The sequence below is a fragment of the Ctenopharyngodon idella genome, chromosome 12 (genome assembly GCF_019924925.1).
Source record: "Ctenopharyngodon idella isolate HZGC_01 chromosome 12, HZGC01, whole genome shotgun sequence".
Taxonomy (NCBI): Eukaryota; Metazoa; Chordata; class Actinopteri; order Cypriniformes; family Xenocyprididae; genus Ctenopharyngodon; species Ctenopharyngodon idella.
Window position 1 is genome coordinate 21,375,470 of NC_067231.1, and position 13,328 is coordinate 21,388,797.

The 13,328-nt window shown below is 35.6% G+C and overlaps 1 protein-coding gene across 5 annotated transcripts in view; it reads left to right on the forward strand.

Moving 5' to 3' along the window:
* Positions 1-13,328, forward strand: part of ankfn1 (ankyrin repeat and fibronectin type III domain containing 1) — an 88,292-nt gene that overhangs the window by 32,563 nt on the left and 42,401 nt on the right. For 4 of the 5 annotated variants that reach the window (XM_051915124.1, XM_051915126.1, XM_051915123.1 and 1 more), the window contains one exon: positions 2,422-2,459. The exons of the other annotated variant lie outside the window; for it this stretch is intronic. In XM_051915124.1, the coding sequence (XP_051771084.1) occupies positions 2,422-2,459 (38 nt within the window). The remainder of the gene's footprint in view (positions 1-2,421; positions 2,460-13,328) is intronic. 5 annotated transcript variants of the gene reach the window in all.

Genomic DNA, 13,328 nt, shown 5'->3' on the forward strand with positions numbered 1-13,328 from the left:
CACCTGTCTGAGTGCCATAAATATTCCTTTTCCAAAGTTTGCATGTCTGTAACTCTAAAAGTATTACTAATACTTAATAAACTTTTCTTTTGTAATCTTCATTTTTAAGGCCCTATATAGATCAGTTCCATAGATAAGGGGATCTCAAAGCAGCTCCATGTTCAAATTGTTGAATTTTATCCATTTACAATGGTCAAGAACCAAATGTAGGTAACTTTTTAAACAGCTGATAGTTATTGTGTTTAAAGAGGAATGTCTTAAGAACAGATAACACTGAAACTAGAAGTGTGTCTTGTTTCCCTCTATGAAAACAACTGAATACAACACACCTCTCTGAGTGCCAAAATCAAACATTTTTATGAAGTTTGCATGTCTTTAATTCAAAAAGTGTTAAAGATATCTTAATGTCATTTTAGATTCTTGTTCTTATTAAACTTTTCTTTAGGAATATTCATTTTTAAGGCCCTATATGGTTTAATCTCACAGATATAGGGATGTCAGTGCGGTAACGTGTAGTTGCGATACTGCGTACATGAACTCTTGGTAGTTTCAGAAGCTATTAAAATGAACAAAATCCCATTTTCCAAATATCCCCAAAACTGATTCAAATATAGTTTCTTATAAATACACTTTTGAGAGCAAGTTAATGTGTCTCAACAACCATTTTCGGTGGATTTTTGGTTCTCAGAGTAGTTCCTTCTCAATTCCTTTGATAGAGGGAAACAAGATACATTTCTAGTTTAATATTATTAATTTTTCAGATATTCCTCTTTAAATGCAATAAGTATCAGCTGTGTGTAAAGTGAACCACATTTGGTTTTTGACCGCTGAAAATGGGTAAAATTCAACAATTTGAACATGGAGCTGCTTTGAGATCTCCATATATATGGGACTGAACTATATAAGGCCTTGAAAATTAAGATTTCAAAAGGAAAGTTTATTAAAAATAAGAATCTAGAAGGATATTAAGATATCTTGAAAACATTTAGAGTTACAGGCATGCAAACTTTGGAAAACGAATATTTATTGCACTTAGAAAGATATGTTCTATGCGATTGAGTTGATAGAAAAACATGAGATACATTTTTATTTTCAACATTATTTGTTCTTCAGATATTCCTCTTTAAAAGAAAAAAAGTATCATCTGTATGCAAAGTGACCCACATTTGGTTTTTGACCACTTAAAATGTGTACAATTCACCAATTTACTCATGGAGCCGCATTAAGATCTTCATATCTCTGGGACTGAACCATCAAGGGCCTTTAAAGTGAAGATACCAAAAAGAAAAAAGAATCTAAAAGGATATTGAGTGAAAATGAACAAATCTCAGGTGAAAATGGTCATTTTGACCCCCTCTACAAAATAGTAGATTATTAAATATACATCTGACATTTAGTGACATTTAATATTTTGGCTTTCATCACTATTTATGTTTGTCTACAGAATAAATACTTTAAGCCAGGGATATTTCTGAAATTTGGTTGATTTGACATGGAATGACCCATTATTCTCTATTCCATTTCTCGTATTTCATATTTTTTTATTGTTGTATTGCTGATTATTTGTTCATCTAAATGCTTTGCCTCCCTTCCTCTGAAGAAACAACCCTGCTGTGTTTATTATTACAAAAAATACCAAAGACATATGAAGAACATAAAGTACTGTAGGCTGTATCAAGTCAAGAATAATTTTACAAATCTTTTTTGCTTTCTTCACCTATAATTATTCTTATAATACACTTTGCTTTGGGTGAGTTTCATGTATTGGTAGCTGATCACTGATGTGGACAGTTTTCAGCACTAGTCCATGGCGTTAGATGTCAGATGAAAGAATATGCATATCTACAGGAAAGGTAATTTTCAAAACATATTCTCGAAAGTTGCTATGACAACAGTGAGACTGCCATTCCCAAGTGTGAGGACACAGTTTCTGGTAACAGAAATGCTTTGGTGTCTGCATTGATCACGCTGTAATTAGAAAATTGAATATTTCTGTTTGGCGTTGTGTTAGTAGAGAGTGTTAATATCATTAACTCACCTTACGTAAGCAGCGAGGGGCCACATTTATACATCTGTTTTACGCATTGGGTTGTCTTCTGTGGAATTCTGGAGCAGTACTTCAGGCACTTTATTTTCATGCATTTTTGTCATTTTGCATTTATTTGACTTTATTTGGGTAATACGATACACAATCTAGTATTAGTTTGGAAAAGGTTGTAATTATGTAGCATCTGATTTATTTTTTTAAGCAAAAGCTTAAAAATGATAGCCAATTTTTAAACAAAACTTTTTGGAAAAGGTTTGAAACATTTGAGTTTTCAATTAGTATGCTGATTAATTAATAATTAATCTTATCATCAAGAATAATGTTAATATAAATAATGTTTAAAATCCTACTTTTTTGTTTATTTAATTTTGCAGAGTCTTGGAGCCACTGGCAGATACGAAACCCATAAAAAGTAAGTGGTTTATTTTACGTACCTTACCTTCTAAAACTCAATGCAATTGCCAGAAATGAAAAGGGAAAAAATGAAGACAATGAACAGATGTTGAGCTAATGATAGTGCTATCAAAAATATGATGACGTTTCAGTGTATAGTGTAAGCGTAACTACAGGTGCCTAATGAGCTTAGTATGAACTTAATTATTATTATTTTGTTGCGAGGAAATTTCTGGTTTGAGCAGGTTCCCAAGAAATCAAAAGGTCTTGTTATCTGTCCAGCATGGAAGAAGTTTATAACTATTATTCTTTGCGCTTCTTATCATTCTGTTATCCTTGGTGATTCACACTGCAGTTTTTCATTCAATAAAAATGCACAGAGGAGCAAGTTTCTAGGCTATAGGTTGTCCAATCATTATATGAATCCATAGGGGTTTTGTTAAGAGATAGACACCATCACTCAGGAGCAGCCAATATCCGAGAGTGTTATATGCGCTATTATTAGAACATACTATAATTGGCTGTTATAGTCACCTGCTCAGATGGACCTATATGAAGGTTTGCTTTGTGGCATCTCAACTTGACTTAACTATGTGCATCATTTAATGTTTGATAGTGAATTTATTCATTCATTTATCTGTTGCCGTAAGACTTTATTGGTTAACAAAAAGGAAGGTATCACATTACGGCCCAACGTTCTCGACCTTCAATTCATTTTTTGCTGTGAATTCTAAATATAACGCCTAGAAATGTCTCCAAATTGTACTGAGCTCTGTGTTAATGGGCAGTGTGTAATAGCTCAGGCTGTGTTTGCCTTTCCTTTTGATGCAGTTTTATTTTTACAGTCAAACAGTGTATTCAGCTCAACACAACAATACATTTTCTATGACCAGAAGAGCCTCTTACGAGGTTTTTAAGCCCCTAACCTGTCAGTTTGTTTGGGTAATAGTGTGTTTTCATGCACACGTCTAATAGCTGCAGAGGGAAACTGTTCTGAATGCTTCCCCCTTGGTGAGAAACCGTGCTGCCTGCAGTCTGAATCAGTGGAGCCCATGGTATCCATTAAGAAATATGGCACTAGTAGTGTTGCCATGGAGATCAACTCAATGGAAGCTGAGTTTAAGCCTCAGGAAGACATAATCAAGTGCTTTGGCTTTTATTCCAGAGATACGCACTGCAACAGTGTGGTGGTGATATGCTGTTTTTGCAGTTTAATCATTTAAATTATTTAAACTTATTATAAAGATTGTTTTAGTTTATCTGATGTTGCAGTATTCCATCTTGTGCATTAGGCATGTACACATCAGCTTTTGTAGTACTGTAAATACAAAAAAGGTGCAATTATGATATTATTTGTGGTAGTTGACCCAAAATGACAAATTTGTCATCATGTACTCATCTTTCTAAACCCATATGACTTTTTATCCCCTTTGGACCGCAAAAGTAGTAGTTTAGCAGAATGTTTGAGCTGCTCTCTTCCATGCAATGAATGTAGATAGGGACTACGGCTTGTCAACCTCCAAAAAGCACCATAAAAGCCTCATAAAGTAGTCCATACAACTTATGCAGTACATTTGTAGACTTCTGAAGCCACAGACTGAAAAGTCATTATTCACTAGAAATCTTGCTTGACAGCTGTGGTCACCATTCACTTACATTGTATGGATAAGTGCAGCTTGATCTCCTTTTGAATTCCACAGAGAAAAGAAAGTTTTAAAAAAGACATCAAAGTAAGTAAATACCAACTTTAGAATTTGAAATCAAAAATGAACCATGAAATCAAAAATGAACATTCTCTTCTTTATGAGAAATATTGCAGTATTTATCATAAATGATTTATCCGTGCACATCATAAAATTCACATGCCCTTGTAAAATTCTCTTCCCCCTTGCAACAACATCTCATCTCTTCTCTAATGATGTGTTTTTCAGCGTGAGGGTGGGACAACCTGTCACTCATATGGGATTGCAGCAACAGCAAACGACAATGATCCAATCAATTCCCAAAGGAAAAAATCAAGTCCCGCCCTACATTTGTTCTTGTTTGAGAAGCCATTTCACTCTCATATATGACACAATAGGGAAGAAAAGAATATTGCAATTTCCGTGTTATGCAGATTTTAGTACCAATCTCGAATTGAGCATTAAAGGCCCTTTCACACTGAACACGACGCAAAAAAGCGAGGCGAATCACGGAAGAACGGACCTTTCACACCGAACGCGAAACGACTGATCATCTTCTGCTAATTCATGCCTGCACGCTAGGTGGCACTGATCAACAATGCATTTGTCCTCATGTATGTGTCTCATATATGGCTTTAACATTGTCCGCTGCATAATATACAGTGTTAAATTAAGATGAATAAAGTTTGGTACTACATTAGAAATACAAACTATCTATAATGCTTCCAAGAATACATTTAAAATATAATTAGAGATACAATTAGCATCAAGCTACATTTCATAATTTATGATTATTAATGTCTTTGCTCGAAAGATTTGAGGTTTTGATTTGATAATGGGCAGACATATATTCTTTGTATGTTTTATAATGGATTGAATGCTAAATCTGCTTATCATTTGTCATAAACATCTTTTATTGTTATAAAAAAATACAATGAGCTGCTTAAAAACACAGAAAACATATCGTCATAATCATATGTCTATTTGCCTTCATATTTTATCTGTAGAAAAATGATTCTCTCAATTTTTTATATACGGAAGAGCAGGAGATATGATTACATGATGACTGACAGATCTAAAACGCGCTCTGATAATCATAACACTCGCGCACATGGAAGAAAACGGACAGTGATCAGATAATTCAGTGGAAAATGAATAGAAATGATATTCTGTATAAAGAACATAATCTGTTCTCAGATACCAATGATAATCTCCTCCTGGATAGTCTTCTTCGGTGTTTGTTTACACTAGTTTACACAAACAGCGCCACCACTCTTGCCCTTCTGTGCAACAGCAGCTGCTCTGGGCACATGATCTAAAGCTCAAATCTAATTGGACGGCCCGTTTCATCGCGGAGCGATGGGGGAAAAAATTGACACACAGGTCGAAAAAAACAAATCCTCGCTTGTTCGTGCCATGAATGTTCATGCCCAGTGTGAAAGGCTCCATAGGGATCTATTGTTTCGATTCAAGAGCGTCATTGCGGCAAAACTTCGCATTCAGTGTGAAAGGGCCTTAAGTCTGTCATTATTTTGACCAAAAATTAGAAAAAACATAAACTGTTTAGAACGGCAGATGGCTATCAGAGCCGATAGCCTCATGGGCAGTGCTCCGACATACAGCGCAACTGCGCCTCCAATGACCCGAGTTCGATTTCTGGCTCAAAGACCTTTGCTGATCCCATTCCCCACTCTTTGCCCTTGCTTTCCTGTCTGAACTGTCCTATCCAATAAAGCCATAAAAAGGCAAAAAGTATGACTTACAAAAGCACAATAGATGGCTTCACAGACAAAAATAAAAGTTTGAGCGCCACAATCATCGACTGGTTTCCTATGAACAATGATAACATCAGGACCAGTCGTCAGCTGTTTGATATATTCTCGGTCAGTCGAGACTCTCTGGCTCAGTTCTCACTGAGTGATGTACCCCGCTCATGACACAGGAGACTTTAAAGTGACACTACATTGCTTTTGATGTCTGAATTTTGTGCCAAAAAAAGAAGAGTCCAGTTTGTTCTCAGGATAGGTTGTACTTTCACTGACACAAATTGTTCTGGATTATAGTCTCGGTATATACAGTATCAAAAATGAGGCTGACTCACACTAGCCTGGGACGCAGAAATCCATGTTGCCCACACAGAGAGGTAACACTCGAGTTTAAGGAGGGTTATGTAAAGATCTCTATAATGTTTATATAAGCTTTAAACGACTCTTGACTTTATTATGCTGAAGGATTGAATCACAGAGTCCTTAATCGTGTGCCAATAGTTTAGCTTAACAAATTCAGTTAATCACAGTCGCAGTTTGCTAAACTAAAGTATTAGCAAATTGTGTTGCTTGTCATGTAGTGGGTGGATTCAATTTAAAGTTACTTAAAGGGTTAGTTCACCAAAAAATGAAAATTCTGTCATTAATTACTCACTCTCATGTCGTTCCATACCTGTAAGACTTTCGTTGACTTTCGTTGGAACACAAATAAAGATCTTTTTGTTGAAATTTGAAAGCTTTCTGTCCCTCCATAGACAGCTACACAACTAACACTTTGACGCTTCAAAAAGTTTATAAAGTGATCGTAAAACTAATCCAATTAAATTGAGCGGTTTAGTCCAAATTTTCTGAAAAGACACAATCACTTTATATGATGAACAGATTTCATTTAGGCTGTTATTCACATATAAACCTTCATTAACTCACACATCAGTTGTGGTAAACGGAAGCTCAAGCATGTTTGCTTGAGAAGCAATGAGGTTCATTCTCATGATACGAGTAGGGTGACATGGTGGAATATACGGGACGGGATGGACAAGAATCTGTTTATGTACGCTGATCAATGTTTACATGTGAAAAAAAAATTAAATCTGTTCATCATGTAAAGCAATCAAGTCTCTTCAGAAAAGTTGGATTAAACCACTCAATTCATATGGAGTTGTCTATGGAGGGACAGAAATCTCTCAGATTTCATCAAAAAGATCTTCATTTGTGTTCTGAAGATGAACAAAAGTCTTACGGGTTTGGATTGACATGAGGGTGAGTAATTCATGACAGAATTTTCATTTTTGGGTGAACTATCCCTTTAAAGTAAAATTTATTCTCATCATTTTAAACCTATTTGTTTGGTTCCCTTATAACGTATTTTATGTGCCGCAAAAGAAAAAATGCATATAGGTTTCAAACAACATGAGGGTGAGTAAATTTTGAGAAATGGTGAATGAATTTTCATTTTTGGGTAGACTATCCATTTAAAGTACTGCATTCCAGATATACATTTGATTAGAATTGCATTCATTGGAATCGAATCTATGACCTTAGCTTTGCTAGTGGGATACTCTACCGTTACACAAACATCATTTGTTTATAAAATCTCACAACCAGTTCGAATTCTTCACACTCCAAGTTCTTGGAACATAATATTGGCTCTGTCTAGTATCCACTTCCCACTTTTTCTGTTCATTCCAGTAGCTGTTTCAAAACTAATCGCCATCCTACATATGGCATGGTCTTAGCCTGAGGAATCGGTGCATGTTATCATGGATTTGACTGGCAGTAAACAGAGTATTTTTTTTATTTTTTGAACAAAATGCTAATAGAAACCAAGCCTCCAAGCCCATGCCCCCGATGAGATGTGTGTCTCAGAGCTGTTGTCGTGGCCTTTGTTTTGCCTGCCATGCAAATGGAACACTTAGCCTTGAGCTGCGGAGAGGAGCTGCGCACAAAAGCCTGCTGAGAAGAGAATGCTTGCTCTTTCACGCCGTCGTGACTTGGTTTACTGTCTTCTGATTGGCTATGTGCTCGCCCATCTCATAGCCCCCCTTCAGTAGGTTTCTTCTTGTCTTTCCATAAGTCAAGAAATATCTGGAAGCATCTGTAATACGAGATGGCTAGATCAGGTTGGAGATGACATGAGTTTAGAAGTGGTTTTGTGATAACTACAACTTCACGTGAAGTTCCATGAGTGCTCATCAAGATGTTTCTGCTTCAAGCAATAGGAACGGAGAAAAAAAAATGTGTCTTTTTTGTTATCTCCTTTTGATATCCTCCTTTTACATCACTGGTTCTACCTGTTTTAATACCCTCCTTTTGTATTTTTAGTCATCCTACACCTGTGCTTATATACTATTACTAGCTGTCCTGGTCTCCTCATTGTTTCTTTCTGGTATCACTGTTCTGGTAACTTCCTCTTGACTTTAGAAAGAAAATAATCTCTTTTTAACAGAGCCACTACATGTTGACAGAGTTATTTGTCTTGCTTTTGTAAATTTGTTTCTTTTTCCCAGTGCTGCCAAACATGAGAAATTGAGTTTATAAAGCATAATGTTGCAAGGAGGGATTCCTGGTGGCCACAGGATGCAATAGCACTGCACAAAAGTAGCAGTAAAAACATTCAAGAAATACTAATTAATTCATTTATTTACTTCTTATCAGAGATCGCTGTGGGCTGAGTTGGTCCACAATGATGCTGTTTTTTTTTCCTAATACCCTTTCAAGGATTTCTACTGATAGGAACCGATGACACGGGTGTCTCGCTGTACCATTAGTGTCAGTTTTCATTAAGCTTGTGTCCCCTGATTGCTTGCATGCAAGACGATGAGAGCTTTACTTATAAGCTGCAGCTATGGAAACAGCTTTGTTCTGCCCTCATGGAAAATGTTCTTCTAAATTTTTGCCATTATATTTGAACTGTTTTGACGCAGTTCCCTCTTAAAGAGAACTCCTTATCCTTGATGCTCTATATCAGGTGTCATTTCAGCATATATACTTTGAGTATTGCATGTTTTATTTTTTTAAAGCCTGTGTTGAGGCTTGGTAAATGAATTGATTCAAGTTTAGCTGTGTCTGAAATCACTATTTTCTTTAAAGGTATTTGAGGTGGTGTGTGTGTACAAAACTAGTAAAAGAGTATTATTATATTATATTATATTATGTAAGCAATAAGGTATGAGAGGCTGTGCTATATCGTGAATAAGACACGGCTGAAGGGTGTTGTTAGGCACAATGCGAAGCGGAGTCACCCCTTCATTCGTGACTTATGACTTATTCACGATACAGCACTAGCCTTGAGTACCTTATTGCTTTTATATATAAACGGTTACCACACAATACAAATATTAAAGCCAGAAATATGTATCAGTGCAACTTTCATGAAGTAAACTTTTAATACAAGCCTTCCTTCCGCCGAAAAAAATAGTCCCTGACCGTGAACAGCAACAGAAGTTACATTGTTACACCAGTAGATGGCGGCAAAGACTGTCTTTATGAGTGTGTCAGTCAGTAGCGAAGACTTTTATATTGAAAAGACTGGATTGTTTTGAAAATGGAACAAGACGCAACTGACAAATGCTTTGACTAGCGCTGTCAGTCATGGGAAAACCCCATAAATGTTAAAAGGACAAGATAATACATCGGACATTTAAACATATTTTTTTATGAACATAGGACTGACCTGATAGAAAATGCTAAATCTGAATGCAGGTAATAAACTCGCTCACTCGATCTTTTACATAATACAGTAAGCTTCAATGAACAATATCAAAAGAGAACATACAGTTTACGTTGCTAAGAGTGGTTGCTAAGGGTGTTGTGTAGTGATACACAGAACCGTTGGGTGAAGCGGTCATAGCCTTGTTTTATCGTGAATAAAACACAGCTATTGACCAATCAGAATCAAGGACAGATGCTAACCATTTTATAAATTATATTATATTATACACAAAAAAAAATGGTGTAGGATTCACTTTGAAACAGTTTTCACTCTGAAGTAAATATCACAAATATTTACAAATTAACGGCAAGTAACACATTGAATTAGTAGTAGAAAGACTGAAATAGTGTTTTCTTGCAAAGCATACTCCAATAATCTTTGTTTTATTTAGAGCTTCAGAAAATTGTTGTTTACAGTGTATACTATTTTATACCCATAATGATTTATTGTATAATCATACCATTCATGAAACATGTACAGTTTCAAAAAAAGGTTCACGTAAAAAAAGCGTACATTTATTTAGATTAGTGTTCATATTTGGTTATTCATTTGTTTATTTCTTCATATAGTATGCATATGTGGCATTTGACGTATAGGGAATAGTGCATGAGTGAGCAATTTTGGAGACAGCATTTTATTAATATTTCAATTTATTTCTTATCTAAATTATTAGGCACTTGATAACTTTCCAATTAGCATAACCTAATAAAAGAATCACATGTTTTTGAGAGACAGGTTGAGGAACCCAGTAAACTGCAGCATCTGTGGCCGCACGTCACAAGTTTTATGTTAGATAATGAACAATTGAAGCTGTCTTTCAGGCTGGCATATATTCATTGGCTTTAATAAAGAACAGAGCCCTAAATCTCTGAATACCGTTGTCATGTTGCAACCATTTTCCATTCACCTTTTACCATCACTTTATTGTTTTCTTCTCTGTCTCTGCTTAATTTTTCTTTGAGGTCTCTTTCTCCTCTCAGAAGATTTCGATTGAATTAACACAGGATGGCATTTATGTGATTACCCTGGAGAGGTGGGTGAGAGTGTAGTAGGAAAATGTGTCTTGTCTGTCACTTAGCTGTCAGTCCATGTGGCCGTGAATCATCCCCTTTTCTTTCCTCAAACTTGTCTTTATCTTCAGCTGGAATGGTTGAGTAACCTCACCCCGGCTGCAACAAGGGGATTTGTCACCAGTGTACTTCTACAACTATGATGAAGGACTGCCATTAGCACTTCTGTGACTATTTTGCATGAGAAACAAATGGTCTGAGCTATTCTCTGAGAAATTACAGCATTCACTAATATGCAAGTAGGTGGAGAGATAATAAGCCATATTAGTATAATATTCCTTTTTCCCAAGGGGCCCATTTCACACCATGTCACGACTGTAGACGGAGTAGAATTACAATGAATATGAGCACATCCTCCCACAGTAAAATGTTTTGTTGTTGTTGTTGTTTTGTAGTTTAATTCAGATTTCATCTTTAAAAGCTAATATCACTTCTAAAACTCTTCTAAACAACCACCGCCAGTTAATGGAACTGTAATTTTCCATTGGCCGTTGGAGACAATAAAAATCAGGACATGCTTTTGTGCACTAGTGCACTAAACACACAGTCAAGCATTCCAGCTATTAAGTCAGTATTAATGGATTAAAAGCATTACATGCAGTGATTGAGCACTCGTTCTCAATATTGCTTTTAAACCTAAGGGTCTTCACAAATACAAAGACAAAGAACAATTTTTCCTACAATGTTCTGATGATTATTACAGCAACATCAACAACAAGGGGAAATTAGGACATGTTCTAGTTTGAATATGCTGCAATTAAGTTGAGCATTATATATTTTGCCCTCTGAGCACATACTGAAGAGTTCGACTAGCCACGACTAAGTTCTCATCAGACTGCTTTGTGATTCATGTTTGTCGGCTCTGTTTTAAAACCTACTGAACTGCCTCATTGCTGCCTATAGGCAACTGCTTTTAAGGAACCTCATAAGTGGCTGATTTGGAACACTCTAGCTGGATAAAATAGTGTTTTTTTATTTATACTAAGTAAATATATGCTACACTCTAAATAATGCTGAGTTAAAAACAACCCAAGTTGGGTTGATAATGGACAAACTCAGCGGGTGGGTTAAATGTTTGCCCAACGTGCTGGGTAGTTTTATTTAACTCAACTATTGTTTAAAAATTACTGTATTGCTTGCTTAAAATGAACCCAAAATAGGTTGGAAATTAAAAATCAGACACATAATTACTAGATGCAGCAATAATAATCAAAAGGTAAACATTTATTAATAAGCAATTTAATAAATGTTTATTATTTAATTATTATTTATTGAACTTATTAATAAATGTTAATTTATTAAACATGTTAATAAATGTTAATTTCCAACATATTTTGAGTTCATTTTAAGCGAGCAATACAGTCATTTTTAAACCATAGTTGAGTTAAATAAAACTACCCAACTGCTGGGTTAAAACAACCCAATCGTTGGGTTTGTCCATTTTCAACCCAACTTGGGTTGTTTTTAACCCAGCATTTTTTAGAGTGTATAATTATTTAAATATAATTATAATGTAAATATACTTAACATTTGATATTCAACAATATGAAATTAAATATTAAAATATTTATCATTTATAAAATTAACATTTTTATAATTTATAAATTTGATATTAAACAATATGAAATTAAATACTAAAATATTTATCATTTATATAATTAACATTTATTTAATTGAAGCTGTGTTTAATGTTGGCATAAGAACATAAGCATAAGAAATGTTGGCAAAATCTCTAAGCTGAATACCGTTACTGTCAAATTACAGCCATTTTCTATTCACCTTTTTCCATCACCTTATTGTTTTATTGTTTATTGATGCTTTTCAGAAATTAAGTGTAAAAGTGTAATTAGAATTGTTTATAATTCTATGAATATAAAAGGTAAATTGTTGTTTATTATAAATTATAACTGTAATATTAAACACAATATTCATAACTCATATTTTGTAATTTTTTTATTATTTCTATGATTATTTATACGATTTTATAATACCTTTAAACGCAGTCTTGGTAGTCGGCTCACTAGGGTTTGTATGTGGAGGGCTATGACCTGTGGATCCATCTGTTTTCCGAGAATCTGATGAAAACTCAGTGGTGGTTAGTTGAGCTCAATAAAAAATGCACCCAGAGGGGGTGAAACATAATCTTAATAATTATGCTGCCTACCTTTTGGAACAGCCCTCCTGTGATGTTTTAAAATACTGTGTAGGTAGACAACTCACTAGAGCTTGAAATAACAAATGGGTGGCGAATCACCTGTGGATCCAGCTCATGTCCACTCCTGACAGTCAGAATGCCAGACTGTTGTTGTGTTGAGGGATTAGATGCCTGTTTCTGCAGATAAGAAGGAGAATGAGACAACTGGAGTGATTATGAGAAAAGAACAACAGGTCCTTCTATCCCCCCCCATCCCCATCGCTTGCACAGCATGCTCTGGGCATGCTCAGTGGAATCTCGCTTTAAACGCCTGTGTGCTTTTGTTGTCTGTGTGTCGCTCATCCTAGCGCCTGCAGAATGCCCCTCTCTCCCCCTCCCTCTCTCTTTCTCTCTCTCTCCCTCCCCCCCTCCATCTCCTCTCTTCTTTCCTCTCACCGCACATTAGCCAGCCAACACCGCGGCGAGATGCGCGTGAAGAGGAGAGCTCCGGTGAACACCTGGTA